Genomic DNA, 23,104 nt, shown 5'->3' with positions numbered 1-23,104 from the left:
GCGTATAAAGCAGGAGAATTTGTTCGACGCTATGTGCAGCTATATGGGCGTGTGTGTGTGCTCAGTGAACAACACGCGCAAACCAAATCAAGCCAAACCAAATCAAAAACTTCCCAGTCAAAGGCGCATCAAAGCAAAAACCTAAAATGACTGAACGAAAGCAATGCGCTAACCGTAAAAAAGCAGCCAACTCGCGGCGGTTGAGACAGAAATGAGCGCGCAAACCGACAAAGTTGCAGCGCGTTGCCGCACTTCAAGCGGCAAACAACACGTTCGCGCTCATACCTATTTATTTGTTTTTATATATGTTTGTATGTTTGTTTATGTAACAGTATGTAACGGTAAGTATAACGGTGTATGGATGTAATCAACTTTTCAACAATTTCAACTCAAACTCCTCATTGTCTGTACGGCGCGTTCGCAACTCAGTGGTTCAATGCAAACCGCTCGAATTTCCTTACCACACCGCGGGCAGCTCATGATATGCTGCAAAACGTGCCACGGAAATCTTTTTCAAAATTCAATTCACACATTTTGTCAGTTGTCGATATTTTGGGCCGTGATTTGCAATGCGAGTAAGCGCCGCTAGCGGTCAGCCCCGCCCCATTGACTACGAGTAAACAGTGCTTTCACTGGCACTTCACTTGGGTTGCACTCTCCCATCTCACCACTAAGTAATACTACTCATATACATCAGTTTTGTTAGTCAGTCGAGACCTCGCCGTTTGCGCTTAATCACACGCATTGCAATTTGCTGCGGCGTTCCGCGCTGCGTTGCGCGTAAACTGAAGCGTGTGTGTGTGGGGAGAAATTGTAACGTATTGTTGTTGCCCGCTTGCATGCTGTGGCTATGATATGATACATTTCAATGCAGAGAGGGAAAATCTCGCATGCCTGCATGGTAACTGATGAAGATTTTGAGTGCTATCGATTGCACTTTAGATTTCGGTACTGATGTAGTAGATTGCTCCGTATCTGAGCGTTAATGACTGTGGTTGAAAAGGATATCAGATTTATGAGTTTAAAAACAACTGTTGTCGAATTCTCCTCCTCTTAATTTATTAATGGTTAAGTATGTATGTATGTTCTAGATTCGATTAGCTAAAAAAATTGAATGTTACTTTTTTATTATAAGTTATAAGAAGAAACCGACCACCACATACTGTTATTTATGATTGCAAAATTTTCTTCTTTTCTCTTTATAATAGATAAAAAAGCTTTAGAATTAGTCTTAATGGCTGTACCTAAACTTTCTAGCTAAAAATAAGAAATTCACCACGGTGTGTGGTGTGAATTATAATTATGAAAACTGGTGACTATTTCGTTTTAATACCTAAAACTAATTTTAGTGTTAGAAGGAGAAGACCAAAAACAGAAACTCACCACAGTTGAAAATGTGTTAAATATAAAACTGGCGGTTGTTCATTTTTAATAGAAAACAAGAAATAATAATGTTAGTTTATTCAAAAAAAAGGTCAAAAAAGATACTCACCACAGTGGGTGGTGTGTATTATAATTGTAAAAACTGGTGGTTATTTCCTTTTAATAGATAAAAAATAATAGCGCTACTTTAGTCAAGGAAGAAAGTCAGGAAAAAAAACTCACCACAGTGTGTGGTGTAATTTATAATTGTAAAAATTGGTGCGTAAATAATAGCGTAAATTCAGTGAAATTAGATGCTTAAATAAGGAAACTCACCACAGTATGTGGTGTGAATTTTTATTGCAAAAACTGCTGGTTATCATTTTAATAGATAAAAAGATTCTGGAATTAGATTAGTCAAAACTGTATTTCAAAGAGAGAAACTCACCACAGTGGGTGGTTTAAAATAATTATTTTTACAGAGTAATTTTAATTATGTTATTTGTCATAATTATTATATTTGTTCATAGATATTTATTAAAAATCTTCCATTTTTTATCGTTACATTTGATATTACGATAATTTAAAAACTCGAAAACTGATTAATCAACGTTTTCTTGAACTTTAAGCAGTTAATCCAGGCAAAAGTTCGACAAGAACCTTAACTTCTCAGTGGTCTTCATCAAACCACGGTAATTATGCCTGAAATGAAATGGGCCAAATGACTCTTCTCTTTCTCACGAATTTGGTGAAAACTCTTTCAAAGATAAAAAATTATAGAAATATGAGAGCTAACTTAATTAGTACAAAAAATATAAACACTTCGATACTTGTCATTTATTGATATAAGATTCAGTAAAGGTTCCTTCACTGTTAACTCGAAGTTAAGAACGCCTAACTTTAAATAATATTAGGCAATAGATGGGTCCATATTTTAAATGGGATGTCCCCAGCCAAACTAGTTCTACTTAAACGAACACACAATCCAAACTACGAAGGCTGAGCTAACACGAAAGGTGCAACTTTTTCGGCAGCTCGGGTCCCTAACATGTAGCGGATGAGTAAAACTTTGAAAAAAAAAGGTTTTGAATACTTTATGCACAATATCTTTATAAGCAATTAATTTCACTATTTTTAATTAAATATGAAAGCAAGTAATTCTTATTGCTTTTTGTTACTTCCGAACCCGCCCTTTCTTTGTTTTTCCTTTAGCCAAAACAATTTTCATTTTAACATTTCAGCTCTTCAAGTCATTGATATGTCATCCACTCCCTCCAGCCAGTACATTTCTCGAATCTTCCTCATTTGCAACTTATTTCTCCCCTTTTTATTCCAACTCCGCTTCTTCTCTACTCCCATTCTTCCTGTCTCACGTTGCTCTCCGTAGCCACTTTATCTGCGCTTCGTTTCACGCTTGAGTATCTCCTCCAAACGCCACCTTTCTTTGACATTCAAAACATTCTCCAATTGTTCCAGTGTCAGATTTATTTCACGTTTCGAGTGCAAGGGCGGCCAAAGTGTTGTAATGGCGAAGGTTCTGTGGGCGAGAGAGCGTCGAAATGCGAGAATGTTTTACTTTACTCCGCCGTTTCTACTAAAATATGTCAAAAATTTTTGAAATGCTGCTACAGTTGTTTCCTCTTTATCAGACTGTTCTATGTGCTTATATTGTTGTTGTAGCCGGTGCTGGTGCTAATCAAAGATTCTAACTGTAGTTGCTCCGAAAGTGTTAAATGTACATTGTTAATTGCTTGACAAAACAACAAAAACAAAGCAGGTGTTCAAGTATTTGTGCTCTAGTTGGTTGTTATTATTGTTGTTGGTGCTTAGCTCTTGGCGCGTGCAGCCTTTTCGATGTTTTTGTGTGCTTTGCAATTTCGGTGTTAAAAGCGAATTAAGCCAAGTCGGTCAACGAAAGGTGAAATAAATACTCAACAACGGTGTTAAGTTGCAGCGAGCTAAGTAAAATCGCTTCGGTTTTCTAGCTTTCTCCACGTTTTAAAATATTCTACTAAATTAGTGGATGCTTGGATGCGTAGTGCTTGTGTGTATGGAGTTAGATATACTTTACTTTTGGAGGACGGGGTGGACTATTTGGAAGGTGTGCGGGTACAATTTTTCTGGAATTATGCGTTTCGTTACAACTCAAAAATTTCGAACTTAAAACAGTTAATTTTTTCCTATTGATGACGAACAGCCAATGAAAGATTCAAATCGGGAGTTCCCAATCATTTTTTTAACATTTGATTGCGTTTTCAAGTATAACAATGTAGCAACACTTTCACCGAAACTGAAACAAAAATATGTATAATTATACATGCAGCTCCTCGACAAACAATTTTAGAATGGATCTCTTTGAAATGCTAAAAAACAAAAAGTTCTTGTAATTCTTATTTTAATATTTTTCAAATAGTTATAAAGTTTCATTTCCAACTCATGAAGAAGAAAACAATTTCTGATATTATTGCGATTGGCCGACTTTCACGGCCTTCGGATTGAAGCAGCCATAAAACAGTAATTTTTATGTTATTTCGGTCAACTATAGGTTCTCAGCTCGGAAAAGTATTAGTTTCAAACAAGAAACAGCAACTAGAACTCATAAAGAGGATTTTCGTATTGGCTCAACTACTCAACTTATTTTTCGAAAAAATGGCCGAGTCAGCTTAGTGAGCACTACCACAAGCCCAAGCAAAAGGTTCAGAAGCTCGTTGCGCTGTACATAACGGGAGCTTTAAGAACTATTCCAAAGACGGCTTTTGAACTAGTGCTAAACCTGTTACCTATAGATCTCTTCGCTGAAAACCGAGGAACAAAATATGCACAGCGACTACTGGCCTACCGGATACTTTATATATAGAACTTTCATCCAGATATCGGTGAGTAATAGTGGTACATGCTTCCACTTTTCAATTGAGAAGGTTTAGAGTAAACATAAAAAAGATGGTTGGCCTAAAGGTAATTGTGCGCGCAACTCATAAACAATTTTACAGATGGCTCCGTCCTCCAAGAGTAGGTGAGGGGATATGATTAAAGCAGCCTTTTAAGCTGTTGGACCACTGCAGTATACTTCAAGTAAGGGCTAGTTATTCAACAGTTAATTAACGTGGACAGCTAAGCAGCCATCAAGGCAGTAATCTCGGTTCACATATCGGCCAGAAGTCTCTAGGGCAACAAGGTAACCAGGAATAAACGACTTCACTTCTACTGGGTGACAGGTCAAAAGGCAATGAGATAGTGGGCGAAATTGCTAAAAGTGGTTATGGCCGTCATCCGATAACATGACCGACATTGGAAAACCCACGCTTTGTCTCTACGACTATCTGGACAAGTATTTGGCAAGGAAGGTTAAAATTCGATGAAATGATATAGCGAGCTGCAAAACTGCAAAATTCATGTACAAAGCGGTAGATCAGAAATACACAAAGTTCCCTCACTGTTGATGGAAGAGACTATAAGAACATGATTCGAATAACACCTGGTCAAAGTCTAGTGGCGCTACACGCCTGCATAATGAAGCTGTCAGATCGTGATGACTGCAGAAAATATATCTTGTACATTTTTCTCACACTAGCAAGGCCTTGAAAGGTTTGGGAGCCACAGGGTATAAGATACTAAAAGAGGAATCAATAGTGAGGTTACAGAAACTATTGAAATACGTGTCAAGAGCTGGCACCCTGAAGGATGATTACTTCCCATGAACTACGTAAAGACACTCCATCTGGCATCATCAATAACTAAGAACGAAAACGAGTTTAAGTAGTGGCTCACGAGCCTACCAAAGTAACCTAACCTATGCTTAGGAGGGCACTAAGAAAGGTCGAATATTCACATTTGCTTCATTAATTTATATTTGATTGACGGAGAATATATCAAAATGCACTACAAATGATGCAATGAAACTTAGAATGACGATTGTTTTTCCACACAGTAAAGTTACTCATTAAAATCTGTAAGCTTTTGAAAGTAGTTTCAAAGCATTTAGCTGTAGTCCAAATATAATATTTGCACATATTGCTTTGAAGCACATATTGTATATGAGTTATCCTTGAATAAAAACTACTTTTAGTAATGCTGACAACCAAAACTCCAAAATGGTTGTGGTTTTTTTTAGAAAAGCGGAAATACCTTTTATTGGAAATATTGTGTTCGAATTTTCGAGAATGTGCAAAGGAAATTTTGTTAAAATTTAGCATACAACTTAAGGTGTGTGACTTTGCTATATGTATATATATTCTAGCGCCCAATTGTAGGCAACAAAAATTTTAAGTGTTTTGTATCTGTTTTGTGAGCGCAAACAGTAAAGTAATGCCTACATTTAGGATGCAAACGACAGACTAAGCGTAACTAAGATGACTGTACAAGCAATTTAAAAATTTATAATAAAATATATAATAACAATACAGCAATTTAGAATAGTTTGGCTAAAATTATGTTTACATTGAGCTTATTACTTCACTGCTCGCTCGTGTAACACTTTTATGCTAAAAATAATATTATATTTGCATTTGTGCTATCCACTTCGTGTACAACAAACTACATTGTAAAAATTATCCAATATACGGGGGAACATACCTGTGAACACGCATCGCATCGATGGCAGTCGGCTGCATGAATTCGTGCTGCTGCACTTCCTTGCGGAACTGTGCATTGTAACGACGGAATGCGTCCATGTAGCGCCGTTGGCAAACTTGCTGACTACGCGCAGCACAAATATGACACGACAGCGTGGTGAGAGGCGGCAGCGGAGAGCGGGGTAGTGCCAGGCAAACGGAAAGAAGTTGAATTGTTGAGATGCAATCGATGGATTACAGGTGCAGCAGTGAGAATAAAAGGACAATCATGTGAAATATGAAATGAAAATATTTGCGGAGCACACACGAACGAGTAAGACGTGGAGCCAAGCAAGGTAAACCACAAAAAAAATGAAGAGGAACATAAAATGAAAACCACATAAACATAAAGGCAAAGGCAGTCTGTAACATGACTAATATACGAGTGTGTGTGTGTCTACTGCTAGTTGGTGTATGTAAGATTCTATGAGCGTATGCACGAGTGCATGCTCGAAGCCCTTGAGGGATTTACAACTACGACACGATGTGTGCACTGCACGTACAAGAGCGCTAACTACTGGAGTACACGGATCAGCGCCGGCAGCAAACCGCACACAAGCTCTCTGCTAAGGATGGGCAGCAGTACTGAGCATTGAATGCATGAAAGCCGGTTGCGAGGAAGCAAATCAAATCAAGCCAAACGAGGCAGTAAGGAAATGCAATTTCCTGACGAATTGTAAAAAGATTTGTTGCGCTTTTGCGTTGTCTTCCTGGTTGGGCAACAACAAAGTAGGCAAACGGAAAGCAAAAGAAGTGCTCAAAAGTATAGCTATAGATATTGTAGATATGTGTTGTTTTTGCTTCGACTGCAATTGTTGTCACATTGCATAGCTATGCACTGCCTTTGCCAACTGAATGTGTCTTTATTATTTTTTCACTTTTTTCCCTATTTTTAATGCAATTTTTTCTATCACTCTTCACGCTCACCCGCTCTCCGCCACTCTGCCAACACTTGTCTTATTTTTAAGTAAGTATGTTTGTATGTTATTCACTATTTGCTACTCACTACGTTTGCGTTTGGTTGGCATTGCTCGAGGATCGCGGCGGCCCGTAGCCAACACGTCGGGCGATAAGTACGCGGTACCATTGTTTTTGTAGCGCATTCATCGGACGCTTGAACGGATTTGTATCGTATTCCAATTTCATGTTGTTTCAAGCACTGCAAAGATACGGAAAGCAAGAAAAATAAATATATAGTCTCCATACAAATAAAAATAATGAGCGTCTATAGTATTTTGCTTTTGTGAGCAAGGCATGCTGCTCGGTTGTGTATGCAACATGCGAAGCGCAATTGCAATTTCACTTGATTGCTAACACGTTGCTTTGGCTTGTGCGGCTTCGCAATTTTTCACCTGCTCGTTCTGTTTGTGTACTGTCTTGTGATTTTCTGATTTCGAGATTGCACTAAGGTATATCGCGGCCCTGTTGGTTATTTGCCTTATCGGATGGTGCAGCTCGTTGGTGACGACTGTTTGTATTGAACAAATAAATTGGCTAAGTATCACACTCGTACGTGCGCCAGCATGTGTGTGTTTGAAGGTAAATAGTAGTGGTATAAAAAGGGTTGCCAATTGGCTGTAATTGCACAGGAGGGGAAAATCGAAATATTGTGATTTTATGTGGTTTTAAGTTGAATACAGAAGAAGACATAATAAATCCTTTCGGATATTGAAAAAAATTAAGAAAGAACGGCTCCTTTGACGTAAAATTTGATCTGTCAGACTATATTAAGAGCTACATATCTCACAATACCTACGAAATTTGGTGCAGCTCATCAAGCAATTCATCTATCCGAAGCCGAATCTCTGGTCGGCTTAGAGCAACAACGGAAATACTTCAAAGCACGTCCATGATGAGACGCCGAGAGTCAAAACAAGTTAGGGACCAAGCCACAACACTTGAGCTTCGCAGAAAAAGCTTAGCGCCGCATTAACTGAAGGGAATCATTTCAGCAATAACGGGCCTAAAAACAACAAGCCTACAGCATACGATATACTCCAGGCTAAAACTCTTTAAGTGTGCCCGGTACATAAGGTGACACTCCATCTTCCAATTTTTACTTCCAATCAAAATTTGACTAATCTCTGAGAAAGAATTTCCCCCGAATCGTTAATGCGTTGGCCCGATTAAATAAACGAATGGCAATCGTCTTTCTAGCATGTCTTCGTTGATTATAGCCTTGCGTTTGAAATATCGTGGAGCGAACTAAAGAGGCTAGCAAAAAAAGGGCAGATGGAAATGCTTTATTGAGGACCTATGCACCAGTGGGAGGATGGAGTTACGAGTATGTGTAGAAGCTCACCATTCGGGTCTTTGACCAAGTATTCTCTGGGCAGCCAAAGGACGTCCGTTTAAAGGCGAGCCAAAGTGAGAAGGCGAACCATCCCTTCTCAGGTTTGTGCGCTGAGTTGGGGACCCTCCCACGTAAAAAACGCCCCAAAGAAAAGTAAACAACAAGCTTCGCTGTTGTAAACTCGGCTATAAGCGTAAGCGGTATCTACACCAGTAAAAAGGAAGAAGATGTTTCAGTGAGATGTACAAGAAATGATGATGATATCTCACAAAAAAGTAAATTTATAAGATATTTTTTATATTTTTCCTCATAGAATTGCTCGATGCAATGGGATATATAGGCATCCGCCGGAAGCATTTAATACACGCTATCTCAATGGATAATAGGACAGAAAAATGTTCTGGAAAAGATTAATTAAAACATCTTTGGAGCGATGTATAAATATCGAATATTTCTGTCGACCTTAAAGTAGAGCTAAGCTTGTTTTAGGTGAACCTCCAGAAGTCAAGTACCTAATATTGTATGCGATTTATACTTGACTCCTTAATACTTAATATAAATATAAACTGTAATGGTTATGAATTCATAGTAAATCAATAAAAATGTTCCCTAACGATTTTTTTCGAAACCAACTAGAGAGATTATGGGAGAATTATATGTACATAAAATTTGAAGTTCGGCGATGGTATCGAGAATAGAGTTATAGAGAATGTCTGGTTAGCGAAAGCTTAGGAAAAGCTTGATTTTGATGATATGCTTTTAAAATATTGGTTTCTGGTTGGAGTCGCTGACCTTCGGTATTCATATTTTTCGATATTTATTTTGATCGGTTCGATTCGAGTTAAGCTCATCCATTCGTCAGCATGACTACTTGAGGTTCTGTTATAAAACCAGTTTTCAATTTTAACATGATCACGAAAAACCGATCAAGTTGTCATTTCTTAAACTATTAAGTAATTGTTGAAACCAATTCCAATTTCGAAATATATTCCAAAAACATTGTTTTTAACACTGGGCTCCAAACAATGATGTTTGTTGGTACTTTAAATCTACGACTGGAAGCTGCTAAAGGAGTTCATTACCTTCACTGCCTTAACTACTTGTGAGAGGGCCTTTGAGATTAGGTAATTCATTCATGAAAAATGTTTGAAAATATATTCGAAACCCTGCTATTTGGCAACCCTAAACAGCACCGCTATATATTACGTGCGATTCCTTATACATCACCAAGGCAGCCAATTTTGTTTCGATTTATTTTAGCGCATTTGTTTAACATTAAGGGGACGAATAAACGCACAGAACAAAAAATAAAATATTTGACGCGCAAATGAAAAAGGGTCAAACAGCGAAGAACAATAAAATGAAGTTCAATTTTTGTGCAGCGCAGTTGCGCCACAACTGGGATTTCGGCATTGTTAAACTGTTACAGAGCAGTATGTTTGGCCAATAATTTATGGCGAACGCTCAGTGAACGAATCGATAAGTCATTATGGTGTAATGATGCCATTTCAACCCAAACGAAGAGAGGAGGAAAGCAAAAAGTAGCGTGAGTGAGGGCTAGAAAAGGTCAAATATGCTGATAAGCGAGCGAAGGAGCAGTTGAAAGGAGTTGTCTAAAGTATAGCAGGAAGTTGCATGGGCAAAGGGTGTATCGGTCAATGACGCGCATCTAATGGCCATTGGTGCACAGCTGGCGTTGGTCCAAAAATAGTTTTGGATAAAAAAAAAATAACAAAGAATAAGAACATCGTAGCATAAATGCTTTTCTAATATAAATGCGCGCCAATTTAAAACATAAATTGCAAATGAAAACTTTTCGTGCAAAACATGCAAGGCGGAGCGAAGCCTCAGCTCCAACAATGCTTATCGATGACTGGCCTGGTGAACGAGTGAACACCGACGGACAAGTGCCAACAGCTGCCAAAACTTATTGCAAGTGATAAAAATGTAAAATCGACAACGGAAGTGTGCATGCGAAGTGGTGGAAGTGGTAGGAGAGCACAGGAAAGCCGGCAAGCGGACTAACAAGCGCACTGACGGTACAAGCTAGCATGCTATCATTTATGTCGTCCAGCCAAGTTGACATACTGCCCCCATGTGCACGGGCTAAACGTTCAAAGCAATCAGCGTTCAGCGACAGCTAGCCAACCAACCAGGCAGCCTATCAATGCCACACTATGTCGACGGAGTATCTTGAACTTTGCCAGCGTAGCGAAGTTGAGGCCTACATGGGTTGTCGACCAGGCAACTGGCATCAGCTGGCGTGTTGTCTTTAAGATTATTGATGATTGCCGTTATTTTGCGCTCATGTACACTTTATAAGTGTATATACTTATATCAAATGAAGTAGTAGTGTGGGTAACAAATATGTGCTGGAAGTATACTTTTTGGCGTGAGTTTTTACTTGTCGACTTGGCTGGCACATATTTGCCGGTAATTTACTTTGCCAAGCACATACTGACACGCTGCCATTGGCGCTTTAAAACAATTTATGCGCGCAAACATATTATTGTCAGCTGCTTAAGTGGTGGGAGCTTGAACATTTTCGTGCGCCTAAAACTATACATATATACATATGCATGCAGGTTTACAAAGCAGCGGTATTTATGCAACCTTTCCGCTTTCCGTATGAACAAATACACTAAATTGTTCAGCTTTTTATGGCGGTACCTTCCAAAAATATTTATTAAAGAAACCCGTTTTGTCCCATAAACCCATATTCACTTAAAAGTCCTGTTATGTATGCTTTGTTGTTTCATTTATCGTATAAATTTATCATAATCTTCATGAATGGTAACATGTTGTTAAGGACTATAGAGTGAAGCTGCCATGGCTACTGGCTGCTTAAGTTCTTTGCTCGCTTAGTTACGAGCGTTTTAGTTTATGTGTGTGTGGGCTCTTCAGTGGGTGGTTGTTGACTTCCATCTATGTACACCTGTTTACATAATAAATATGTAAGTGTGTTAGTTATGAGTTGGAAGTTATGCATTTCCGTGACTCCTTGAAATTGTCGGCGCAAATGCTCATTAAGCTCGCAACGGCTTTTATGCTTACGAGTACAATACTTGCATACATATGTAAATTAACTGTATTAATTTAGATAACGTTGGCTGTTACTATGATACCGTGGTGTATTTGTTTACATATTATAACGAAAGTGAGGTTGTGTTGTAACATTTGCTTTAGGTTATGGTAGTGGTTTGTAATAATGGTTTGATTTAAGGCACTTCGGTTGTCATTGCAATGAAGATGATTCTATATCTGACATTGGATATATATGCTAATTAAATGTAGGATCCAATTAGAGAGTAAATTAACTTTAAAAATAGACAGATACAAATTTGAGGAATATTCTCCGACCTGTGGTCTATTCTGCCCTCTCTTGTTAACCCAGTCAAATCAAAGAGGTTTAGTAAAGCTCACGAGTTAATGGTTGTAATGTATTTTATCACCTGTTTCTCTTACTTCTTCTTCTAGCCTAGGAGTATATACTCTTGTGATGTGACAGACGACATCGCAGTCTTCGTTACTAGTAAGAAATCCCACAAGCTGCCTTAATTTATTTCCATGAAGAGCGAATCGTTTTCTTGCACCGTTGTGTATGAAACTTTCCAAGAAAAATCCTCGCCCATCGAAGCCCAATCACTTGCCAGTGATTTCTGACTGATCTTTCCTCTTTTCGTAACTCCTCTCCTAAAGTTTGGGCGGCTAAAAACGTTCCAGGTCCTATAGAAGTGGTTGCCACTGGTGGTTCTTTTGTCAGCAGCTCGGCAAGCTCGGGCACTGCTCGGGTCCCAAATCCAGCTCACAAGCCTGGTGAAGAAGTTTCGCCTTCTCACTTAAGCTCGCTTTCAAACGGATGTTTGTTGGCTACCCAAAGGAGACTTGGTCCAAGACCGGAAGTCATGAGCTGCATGAGCCATATGTCAAATAATCGTTTCGGGACAATCCCAAGTCAATGACGCTCAGACAATTTTTCTCATTTGCGTGAACTTCTAAACATGACAGTTTATAGTGTATAAAACTTGCTCTTCTGAGCATCCTTTTCCGACTTTCTCAACTATCCTGCAACCTGTTTTTCTTGGCATTATACGAATTGGTACTATGGAGCCTAATATACCTATAAGTAAGCTTCACAAATAATGTAAAGTACTGACTTTTTATACCACAGAGTCCTTAACTCTTTACGCCAGTTTTTTAACTGACCGACAGATCGTCGGCGCTTATCGTTTGAGTGTTTAACAGTAAAAGTCTCAACATAAACCCGCCCACTTAAGCAGATAATATCCCAGCTCTGTTGCGGCAACATATTAACTTGATTACCCAATTGAAAAATTTCATTTTATTTTCGCTTTTCGTTATTTTATTTGCATAAGCATCACCCTGACGCATTCCCACAATATAAATAAAGAAACATAAAACAATAATAACAAAAACAAAAGTGAACGCTATTCGCTTATGGTATGTATTGTTTGTGTAGGCGGTTTTTGAGCAAAGCGTGAAATTATGAAAGTAAAAGAAGCTAACTGTTGTTTTATGGTTTTCAGCGCATACAGAACATCCGCAATATGGGCAAACAAAACAACCACCAACCAAACAATTCACCAATTATACACCACTACCACCACCACCAACGCCGGCTGATCGACCGTTAACCGCCATATTGTTTGGTGTATGTCGCAGTATGTACTGATGGTTGGCGCTCGAATGGCGAGCAAACAAAATGCGTAAATATTGCCAAAAGAACAACAATCAGCGTAGCCGTCACACCGCTACCCGAAAGCACACGCATACTTAACCAAATGTTGAACTGTCTACAAGTCGCGCGGCAGGTGAAGTTGCTGGCGCTGAATGAGTTACGCACAGTGTTTCGGTTTTATGGCTTGGCGCTTGGCGCTTGTTATGATTAAATTCTTCCACTTCAATGAAGTTTAAACGTAAAGACAACAAGCTGTGCGCAATACAAAGGCCACAAATTTCATTATGGGACGCTTCTTCATATTTTGCTTGGCTTTCTTATAACGGTATTTTTGTACTAACTTCTATACCCTGTAAATATGTAAATTGCTTCCCAAAACTGTGCCGCTCTAATTGAGTTTACAACTTTTGCTTATTCTTTCTTACCCTATCATAAGCATCCTCTTTTACTAGGCTTTTTTGCTTCAAATTGTTTTCGGGGTTTGTGGAACTTGCTAGCATAGTTTGGTATGCCTTTCTCAAATTTCTGAAGTTACGCCAAATAATTTTTTTTCAGTTTATCAATTTCAGGTTTCACCGATAAGTTACTTCAAACTTTATGTAAATTATATGATTTTATTGCTAAGTGACCACTAATCAAGTAAGGTCTGGGGAGTCGTATGCTCAAGTAATTTACCACTCAAAAATTAGATCTGTGGAATCTGATGTTCAGGTAATTTGTACTAAGGAGTATATAAAACAGATTTTGAACGAGTTCCTAACCAGTGTGGAAACCTCATGCTGTACCAGTAGGGTTATATGCCGAAGCAAACTTCAAAAAAGGACACAAAATAATTTTGGATGACCGTAAAGTGAAGTTGTTCGAGATAGAAGGCACTCCAACGATATCAACTGTACGTGTACATCACATAATTCACGAATATTTGGGTGTGAGAAAGCTCTGGGTGCCGCGCGAGCTCATTTTGGACCAAAAACAACGACGAGTTAATGATATGGAGCAGTGTTATGAGATGTTCATGCGAAATAAACCATAGCATCATCATTTTATTGCAAAGTCTAATTGACATTCAACCAAGTGAACTCTACATGATCAACCCGCTCCAAAGCGAGAAGAAACATAAAATTTGGTTGGCAAGGTTATGGTGTCTGTATTTGGGGATGCGCATGGAAAAATTTTATTGACTATCCTGGAAAGGGAAGAACCATCAACCATTACCTAACGTTATCGTATCACAAGCCACTGAAAATGATAACAAAATTCCATGAATTATACTTCGAATTGCATCCACCGTATTTTTCAGATCTGGGCCCACAGCGACTATTTTCTGTTCTTAGAACTCAAATAAATACCCGCTGGGAAGAAATTTTCGTCGAATGCAGAGTGGATCGCCGAAACGGAGGCCTATTTTAAAGCAAAGGAGTAATGGTACTCTAGAAACGGAATCGAAAAGTTGGAAGGTCGTTAAAATCAATGTATCACCCTTGAAGGGAACTATGTTCAATAGAAAAAAAAACGAATTTTGACAAAAAACTGTGTTTTACTATGGTAGACTGCGAACTTTTCAATTGACCTGTTCTGTATTGGAAGCGTTATCGCAAGGTTGTTGCTGATGGAAGACCAGTATTCGAGTTTTGAAAGCCTACCTAGATTTTCATTATTTTCTGTAAAGTGCTTTCTGATAATTAATATTCACGGTGGCAGTTTACACTAAGAATTAAATCTAAAATTTCTAAATTTTGTTAAAATTTCAAATTGCGCCAATTTTTATTAAACTATGCAACTTCAAAGCATAAAAATCACATGGCTCACCACATTATCTCAACCACTCGGAACGCTGTGCTTCGGTGCCAGCAAAGTCGACCAGTAATTTCGACACAGGTGCATTCTACGTGGCATGACTAACATGATTGCCATATTAAATTAATATTCTGACAAACAAAGCGAGCGTGCGAATATGGAAAGCAGGCAACGCCGAAAGTTGATACTAAAGTCACAGTGTAAGCATCTTTCTTCGAGGAATTATGCATATTTGCGAGTAATAGCGGGGCGGATACTGTACTTGCGTTCACCCGGCACGCAGAGGCCAACGAGCGCGCACACACACACACACACACACCCAGGCAGAGCGAGGGATAACGGGCGTGCTCTTGTGGAGCGCTGAGACAAGAGAGGGCGTATGTACTTGATTTAAAATCACACACGCACACAACTAAAACACTAAAACGCCATTTAGTGAGGCAGTTAAGTACATAAAAGTAACCGTTAGATGGGTGTGTTTTATGTATTTTCGCAATTTTTCAACTTTCTTACCTTTTTGCCAAAGGTGTTCGGTGCTTTCGCAAGCATTATTTTTAACGCTAATGTCAGCAGCTGCCGTTACTTTTGCAAATTTATGTGCAACGCACATGTGTGGGTGAGTGCGTTTGTGTAATTGGCAACAATGCCGGATATGTGTGACTCGCGTGTGTGTGTGTGTGCGTGCTGTTCGTAATGAAATGTATGTGTAATATAAATGAAGTATAGTCGCCATTGTATTTCAGGTGCTCGCACTAAATATGTGTGGCAATATATTTTATTTTACTTTAGTTGCAGATTGGGGTTCGTCCCCTTCAAGGCGTTAAGGTGTAAATTTATTTCTATAAAACCCTTTTGTAATGAGCACTTTGAGTGCGGCTATAATTCTTCAAGTGGCCACATGTGGAAGTGGATTGGGGGCAAGACTATATATTTAAAAATTTTTTAAGAAACTCTAAAGAAGTGTAGTATGTGTGATATTTTAATTAATGTGCGGCTCGCTCAGTTTCACTTATGACATAAAGTTGGGTATTTATAGTGTAAATAAATTACATATGTATATGAAGGCATGAACATCTTATTGTTAAGCTTTATAGTATTGTATGTCCCTCTGTCAAAGAGTTTCATACTCAGTCATGAAAAAGCTTTCAAAAGCTATTAAGACCTCGTCAACAAGATAATGCTAATGGTATTGGTAACGGAAAAAGTAATTCGATTGCTATCATAAATATTAAAGGAATTAGGAATAGTAATGGTAATGTAATTAAAATTGGTATTGGTAATGAAAAGGTCTTGTAATTACTATCATAAATATTAATGGGAAACAAACTAGTAATGTTAATGTAATTACTATTAGTAATGGTATTGATAACAAAAAAGTAAAGCGATTACAACCATTAATATTAATAGAAACGACAATGGTAATGGTAATTGTAATGGTATTGGTAATTGCAAAGGTAATGGTAATTGTAATGGTAATGAAAAAAGTAATGTGAGTCTTATCACTGATATTAATGAAAATGGCTATAGTAATTGTAATGTGCTTAGTACTGATAATGGAAATTGTAATAGTAGAAATATAAATATAGTAATCGTGATTATTAGTTTAAATATTCTTCTAATTCATAAAACTTCGAAGTAAATCTCTTGGAGCACTGACATTTTTCAGTAATTATATTTATATAATAATGGCGATTGTAATTTTATTATATTAATTTAAAGAGCTAAATTAGTAATGAAAAATGCAAATGTAATGGTTACTCTAATTAATTAAATACTAATGGAGCAATAATTTTTGCAGTAATGAAAAAAATACAGAAGTAATGGTGTCGGTAATTAAGTCGGTAAAACCAATAGTAAGGAAAAAAATATAATAAATACCTAAAATGTAATCAAAATTTGCATCGTGTATATTTTTTATCACAATGCTTTAATGGTAAAAGTAATTATATTTGCAATTAAATTATAATAACTTTATTCAAAAGTAATTGGAATGATAGTGCATTTGTAGGGATTTTGGAATTGAAATAGTAATAGTAATGGTGCTGAAGGAATGATTCTCATAATGGAACTTAATATCATGCTAAAGTAATGTAAAGTAATGCTGGTGAATATAATTACAATTGAAGTCACTTTAAGAAGAGAAACTGTCACCTATAAATACAATATGACCGCTTTTCTTAATGAAAAAAAAATGCAAATGAAAACAGATTCGGATCACACTACTTGTGATTCATATTATATATACTCGTGAATATCCTTTTGTGACAAATAGGTGAGGTAACAAGTAATTGTTCTTGAGCCGAGTTGAGATGTTACAGCTTTACTCAGCACATTTTTACTACCAAGAATTTTAAGGAAAATTGCGGAATAATTTATAGTTACAAACAGACATATACGTAAGTATTGTATATAAGTCTCTTCATATGGGATTTTCTCTACACACTTGTGGAACAACACACACATGGAGCGGCTCGTTTGCCAATAAACCTTTTTAAGGTTCATTTGACGTTGTTTAAATTCTTAAGCCCATTTAAGCCTGATTAAAATCTTTTGTACACTTTTAATATCCGACCGTAAAGTTACTAAAAAACCAACAAAAGGAAAGAAAAAAATCACACACAAGCAAAGAAATAATGAAATCAAATGAATGTACATGTATGTGTGTTATCGGTATTATATAATATGATACTCGCATCAGTTGTTCAGAATGAATGGAAGAATTCAGATAGAGCTTGAAGCAACCGCACGCATGTAACTTGCTTATACACATAGATATACTAAAGTATATATGTGGTGATGTTTGGAAGTAAGAGTGTAAAATATATTTACAACGCACAGCATTTGTCGGGTATTAAGTGGATTTTGAAAAATGTGAAAATGTGAATTTATTGTGCGCATCATTTACATTTGACCTGAAAGACTCCAATGCTGGCTTTGGGGATATCTATATGTATATATTTATATACCTTTCCTTGCACCTTCGTTTTCATTTTGTTATTTTTCATTGCATGTGTAAGGCAGACTTAATCTTGGCTTTTATGGCGGCTTAAAATGAGTGCTCTAGAAGAGGTTGCTTGTGTGTGGGCGCTTCAAATTGAATTATTATCTGGCCTATGTGATTAACTGCTGGGGTTAATAAGTGTAATAATGGTTCGCATATAACAGTTTGCTTTTAATAAGGCTACTTGATGATTTTACGAACATTTAATTTTTTGTGGTTTGAAAATATTTAGTTTTTAAGGTCTATAGTACACTCTAGTAGACGATAGACCGCAAATAATATTTATTAACTGTTAACTGGAACATCAAGCTTAAACACAAAAACAAAATAAAAAAATACTACTGCGTCGAATACTTTCAGAGCCGGAGTGTTTTCATCCATCCGGACAACATGACCTAGCCAGCGTAGCCGCTGTCTTTTAATTCGCTGAACTATGTCAATGTCGTCGTATATCTCGTACAGCTCAGTAGCTGTACACTCTTATAAAAGATTGTACCTGCTCGGTTAAGTTCTGCAGCTCGAACCATTTTCTCCAGCAGCAGATTGAAGAAATCGCACGATAGGGAGTCGCCTTGTCTGAAACCTCGTTTGGTATCGAACGGCTCGGAGAGGTCCTTCCCGATCCTGACGGAGCTTTTGGTTTCGCTCAACGTCAGTTTACACAGCCGTATTAGTTTTGCGGGGATACCAAATTCAGACATTGCGACATAAAGGCAGCTCCTTTTCGTACTGTCGAAAGCAGCTTTGAAATCGAAGAATAGGTGATGTGTGTCGATTCTCCTTTCACGGATCTTTTCCAAGATTTGGCCCATGGTGAATATCTGGTCGGTTGTTGATTTACCAGGTCTAAAGCCACACTGATAAGATCCAATCAGTTTGTTGACGGTGGGCTTTAATCTTTCACACAATACGCTCGATAGAACCTTATACGCGATATTAAGGAGGCTAATCTCACGGTAGTTGGCGCAGATTGTGGGGTCTCCTTTTTTATGGATTGGGCATAGCACACTTAAATTCCAATCGTTGGGCATGCTTTCGTCCGACCATATTTTACAAAGAAGCTGATGCATGCTCCTTATCAGTTCTTCGCCGCCGTGTTTGAATAGCTCGGCTGGCAATCCATCCGCCTCCGCCGCTTTGTTGTTCTTCAGGCGGGTAATTGCTATTCGAACTTCTTCTTGGTCGGGCAATGGAACGTCTTCTCCATCGTCATCGATTGGGGAATCGGGTTCGCCTTCTCCCGGTGTTGTGCTTTCACTGCCATTCAGCAGGCTGGAGAAGTGTTCCCTCCATAAATGAGGTATGCTCTGGGCATCGGTGACTAGATCACCTTGGGGGATTCTACATGAGTATGCTCCGGTCTTGAAACATTCTGTAAGCCGCCGCATCTTTTCGTAGAATTTTCGAGCATTTCCCCTGTCGGCCAGCTTATCAAGCTCTTCGTACTCACGCATTTCGGCCTCTTTCTTTTTCTGTCTACAAATGCGTCTCGCTTCCCTCTTCAGCTCTCGGTATCTATCCCATCCCGCACGTGTTGTGGTCGATCGTAATGTTGCGAGGTAGGCAGCCTGTTTTCTCTCCGCTGCGACACGGCACTCCTCGTCGTACCAGCTGTTCTCTTGCATGTTTCGAAAACCAATGGTTTCGGTTGCAGCTGTACGTAAGGAGTTTGAAATGCCGTCCCACAGTTCCCTTATACCGAGTTGTTGACGAGTGCTCTCAGAGAGCAGGAGTGCAAGCCGAGTAGAAAATCGTTCGGCTGTCTGTTGTGATTGCAGCTTCTCGACGTCGAACCTTCCTTGTGTTTGTTGGCGTGCGTTTTTTGCTGCACAAAGGCGGGTGCGAATCTTAGCTGCAACAAGGTAGTGGTCCGAGTCGATGTTAGGACCTCGGAGCGCACGCACATCTAAAACACTGGAGACGTGTCTTCCGTCTATCACAACATGATCGATCTGGTTGGTAGTTTTTCGATCCGGAGACAGCCAAGTAGCTTGATGGATCTTCTTATGCTGGAATCTAGTACTACAGACAACCATATTTCGGGCCCCGGCGAAGTCGATCAGCCTCAACCCATTTGGGGAAGTTTCGTCATGGAGGCTGAATTTACCGACCGTAGTGCCAAAGATACCTTCTTTGCCCACCCTGGCGTTGAAGTCGCCGAGCACGATTTTGACATCGTGGCGGGGGCAGCTCTCATAAGCGAGCTCCAAGCGCTCATAAAAGTCATCTTTGGTCACATCGTCCTTCTCTTCCGTCGGGGCGTGGGCGCAAATCAGCGATATGTTGAAGAACCTCGCTTTGATGCGGATTGTGGCTAGACGTTCATTCACCGGAGTGAATGATAGTACTCGGCCCTTGTCCCGTCCATCGCATTTCTTGGATGGCGGTGATGTCAGCCTTTATTTTCACGAGGACATCAACCAGCTGGGCAACGGCACCTTCCCAATTAAGGGACCGGACATTCCAGGTGCATGCCCTCAATTCGTAGTCCTTATTTCGTTTTCCATGGTCGTCATCAAAAGGGGGGTCTCTCATCCGAGGCTGGTTGTTGCTATTCGCTGGGGTTGTTTTTTTTACGTGGCGGGTCCCAAACCCAGCGCACAACCCTATGTAGGGGATATTTCGCCTTCTCACTTTAGCTCGCCTTCAAACGGATGTTCTTAGGCTACCCAGAGGATACTTGGTCAAAGACCGGAAGTCGTGAGCTGCTTGAGTCATATGTAAAAGAATCGTTTCTGGCCACTCCCAAGTGAATGGCGATCAGAGAACTTTCCTCACTTTCGTGAACTTCTACACATGACTCCATCCTCCAAACTGAAACTTGATTGAATACGATTAATAATAATACCATGATGAGTGTATATTAAGTTTGGCATCAAGCTTGCAAGTAAAAAACGTAAAAAACCCGACAAAGTACATAAATAAATTATCAGCGAGACAAGTGGACTCGATTTAGCCATGCTCATCACTCAGCTATATATACGCGAACGCTGCTAGGCTCAGTTTTTGAGCTGTTGATCTGAAATTGTGTGCAAGTACTTTCCTTCCTTAGAAATTTCTCATTTGTTGGTAACGCTTATATCGGACCACTATGGCATAATGCTGTCATACAAACAACGCGTTCCAACAAAGTTGTTATATGGAGAACTTTCTTATTTGGAAATATATATTCTTGAAACTTATCAGAGGTTATTATTCAAACCAACGCTGCAATCTCTGAAAAAATTATTCAGATTGGAGGACTATAACATATAGCTGCCATACAAACTGACCTATACAAATACAATTCTTGTAAGAAAAATTATTTTAGTTTTGAAGATATCTTCATGAAATTTTGTATGGACAACACTATCAAAAAGCGATATAATCTTTGCAAATTTTTTTGAGATCGGAGTACTATAGCATATAGCTGCCATACAAAGAGACTGATCTAAATAAAGTTCTTGTATGAAAAACTTTTTAGTTTTCAAGATATCTACACGAAATTTGGTAGAGACTGCTGTCTAAGTGAACAATATAATCTCCAAGAACATTTTCAGTTCGAAAAACAAACAAACAAAAAAAACTGACCAATCAGAATGAAGTTCTTGTATGGCAGTTTTTTTTTATTTGTGAAACGTCTGATAACCACAGCGCGTCAATATTAACGTTCTTTGTTGATTTTAGCTCAAGATGAAAGCATTAAAACACAACAGGAATTTTTTTAATATTAATTTTAATATTAATTTTTCCAAATCTCGCTATGAATTGAAGTAGAATATCGCAGACGGCAACTATTCCACCAGCACTGACAAAAAATATTTTTCATTATTTTTTTAATATATATTAAAATTATTTCCAGACAAAGCATGCAGTACTTTTCGCTTGCCAAGTAAAAATTTTATTGCCAACCATTTATCATCTCTCAGAACATAAGTAAAACATCTTAGAACATAGACCACGCGGGACGCCTACGCTACAGCCACAGCTACAGCAGACATACTGCTGCGACAAGAGAAAGCAATTTTAAGTGCACACTTAGAAGAACGCCTACACTCATATACATATACATTTACATACAACTACTAGTATATGTGCACAAGAAAGTACGAAATTGGAGGCGCAACAGCGCTGAGACCAACGGACAACACTACTTCGCTGGCGAAAGGCATAACTGTGCCAAGAACAATGCACCCAACAACAGTGTTGGTTATGGAGTCTACAATATAAATTACAATGGCAACTCTGGCAATATGCACTTTGACAATGGCTAGACGCAAAATGCCCGAAAATATCTGTGCAACTTTTGCATTTGTTGGTGTCTTTTCTTATAGAGAAAGGACAATACGCATTCGGAAAGGCACAGCGTGCGCTCAATGCTTTGCTGAAACTAATTCCAGTTCAAGTCAGGCGTAATTAAATACCCGAAATTAAAGTTCACACAAAAACAACATAGAAATAAAGCAATTGAGTGCGGTGACACCACAGCTTGCAAGTACAAGCAAATAATTGTAATTACCAGTCGGAGTATTAAAATAAACGCATGCTTTCAGCTTCTCTATTTAACTTAAGGTAAACGGCTTGTATGTTTGTATATGTGTTTGTGTTTGTGTGTAGTATTATGAAAGCACCTCACAAAGTATCAAGTGCTTAGTTGCATGTTGCTCATACGCCCTGGCGCACCACATTGCACTATTGCCTAGCGTCGTTCAGGTTGCTGGCATTTTCTTTGCACTTTCTTTGACTTACACTTTAAGCTTTACTCGTGCTTTATGGCATATATAAATATTATATTGAGTGGGTGGGGAAAGTTGTTTGTGTTGTTCACAGTCTTGTTTGCAAAAATATATGCAATGATTCTGCATTTGTATATTTATTTATGCCTTTGCTTTATGTAAATTCCAAGTTAAGGCAAAGGAATGATATTATTTTCTTATATTTTTCTTTAGAAATAAATAATTTTCAGTTATGCTTTGAGGAAATGAATAACAGCGGGGAGATTGCATATAATTTTGTTATCAAAAAGGTAGAAATTAAATGAAAATAAAAAATATTATAAAATATAAAATAAAAAAAATAATTAAATTCAAAATAATAAAAAATTGAAATTAAAAGAAAAAATAAGAAAAAATATTAAATTCACCTGCACCGAATCCTTCATAGGAACAATTTTGTTTTTTACGAACTTGATTTGCATCGTTCAGTTAATATGGCAGCTATATAATATAGTGCTTCGCTCTTACCAATTTCTTCAGATATTATATTACATGCTTAGGCAATACCTCATGTAAGGTTTCGTGAGGAAACCTGGTAAAAAAATTTGTTTTCCATACGGGGACTTGAATTTGCTCGTTTATTTTGTA

At 38.3% G+C, this 23,104-nt stretch overlaps 1 protein-coding gene across 2 annotated transcripts in view; it reads right to left on the bottom strand.

Annotated features, from left to right (window-relative positions):
• Window positions 1-2,515: 2,515 nt before the first annotated feature.
• The window catches only part of LOC105222389 (uncharacterized), a 43,407-nt gene continuing 22,818 nt past the window's right edge, over window positions 2,516-23,104 (bottom strand). The window contains exons 1-4 of one of the 2 annotated variants that reach the window (XM_019989024.3): window positions 7,325-7,465; window positions 6,979-7,131; window positions 5,935-6,057; window positions 2,517-2,899 (exon numbers count right to left, since the gene is read on the bottom strand). In XM_019989024.3, coding sequence (XP_019844583.2) covers window positions 2,755-2,899; window positions 5,935-6,057; window positions 6,979-7,118 — 408 coding nt within the window. In that variant the 5' untranslated portion in view covers window positions 7,119-7,131; window positions 7,325-7,465 and the 3' untranslated portion in view covers window positions 2,517-2,754. Of the gene's footprint in view, window positions 2,900-5,934; window positions 6,058-6,978; window positions 7,132-7,324; window positions 7,466-23,104 lie in introns of those variants that run through there. The other variant, XM_029548720.2, reaches the window with a different exon arrangement.

This window comes from Bactrocera dorsalis, chromosome 1 (genome assembly GCF_023373825.1).
Source record: "Bactrocera dorsalis isolate Fly_Bdor chromosome 1, ASM2337382v1, whole genome shotgun sequence".
NCBI lineage: Eukaryota > Metazoa > Arthropoda > Insecta > Diptera > Tephritidae > Bactrocera > Bactrocera dorsalis.
The sequence above is the reverse complement of the archived record's forward strand: the minus strand, read 5'-3'. Positions and strand labels throughout refer to the sequence as shown.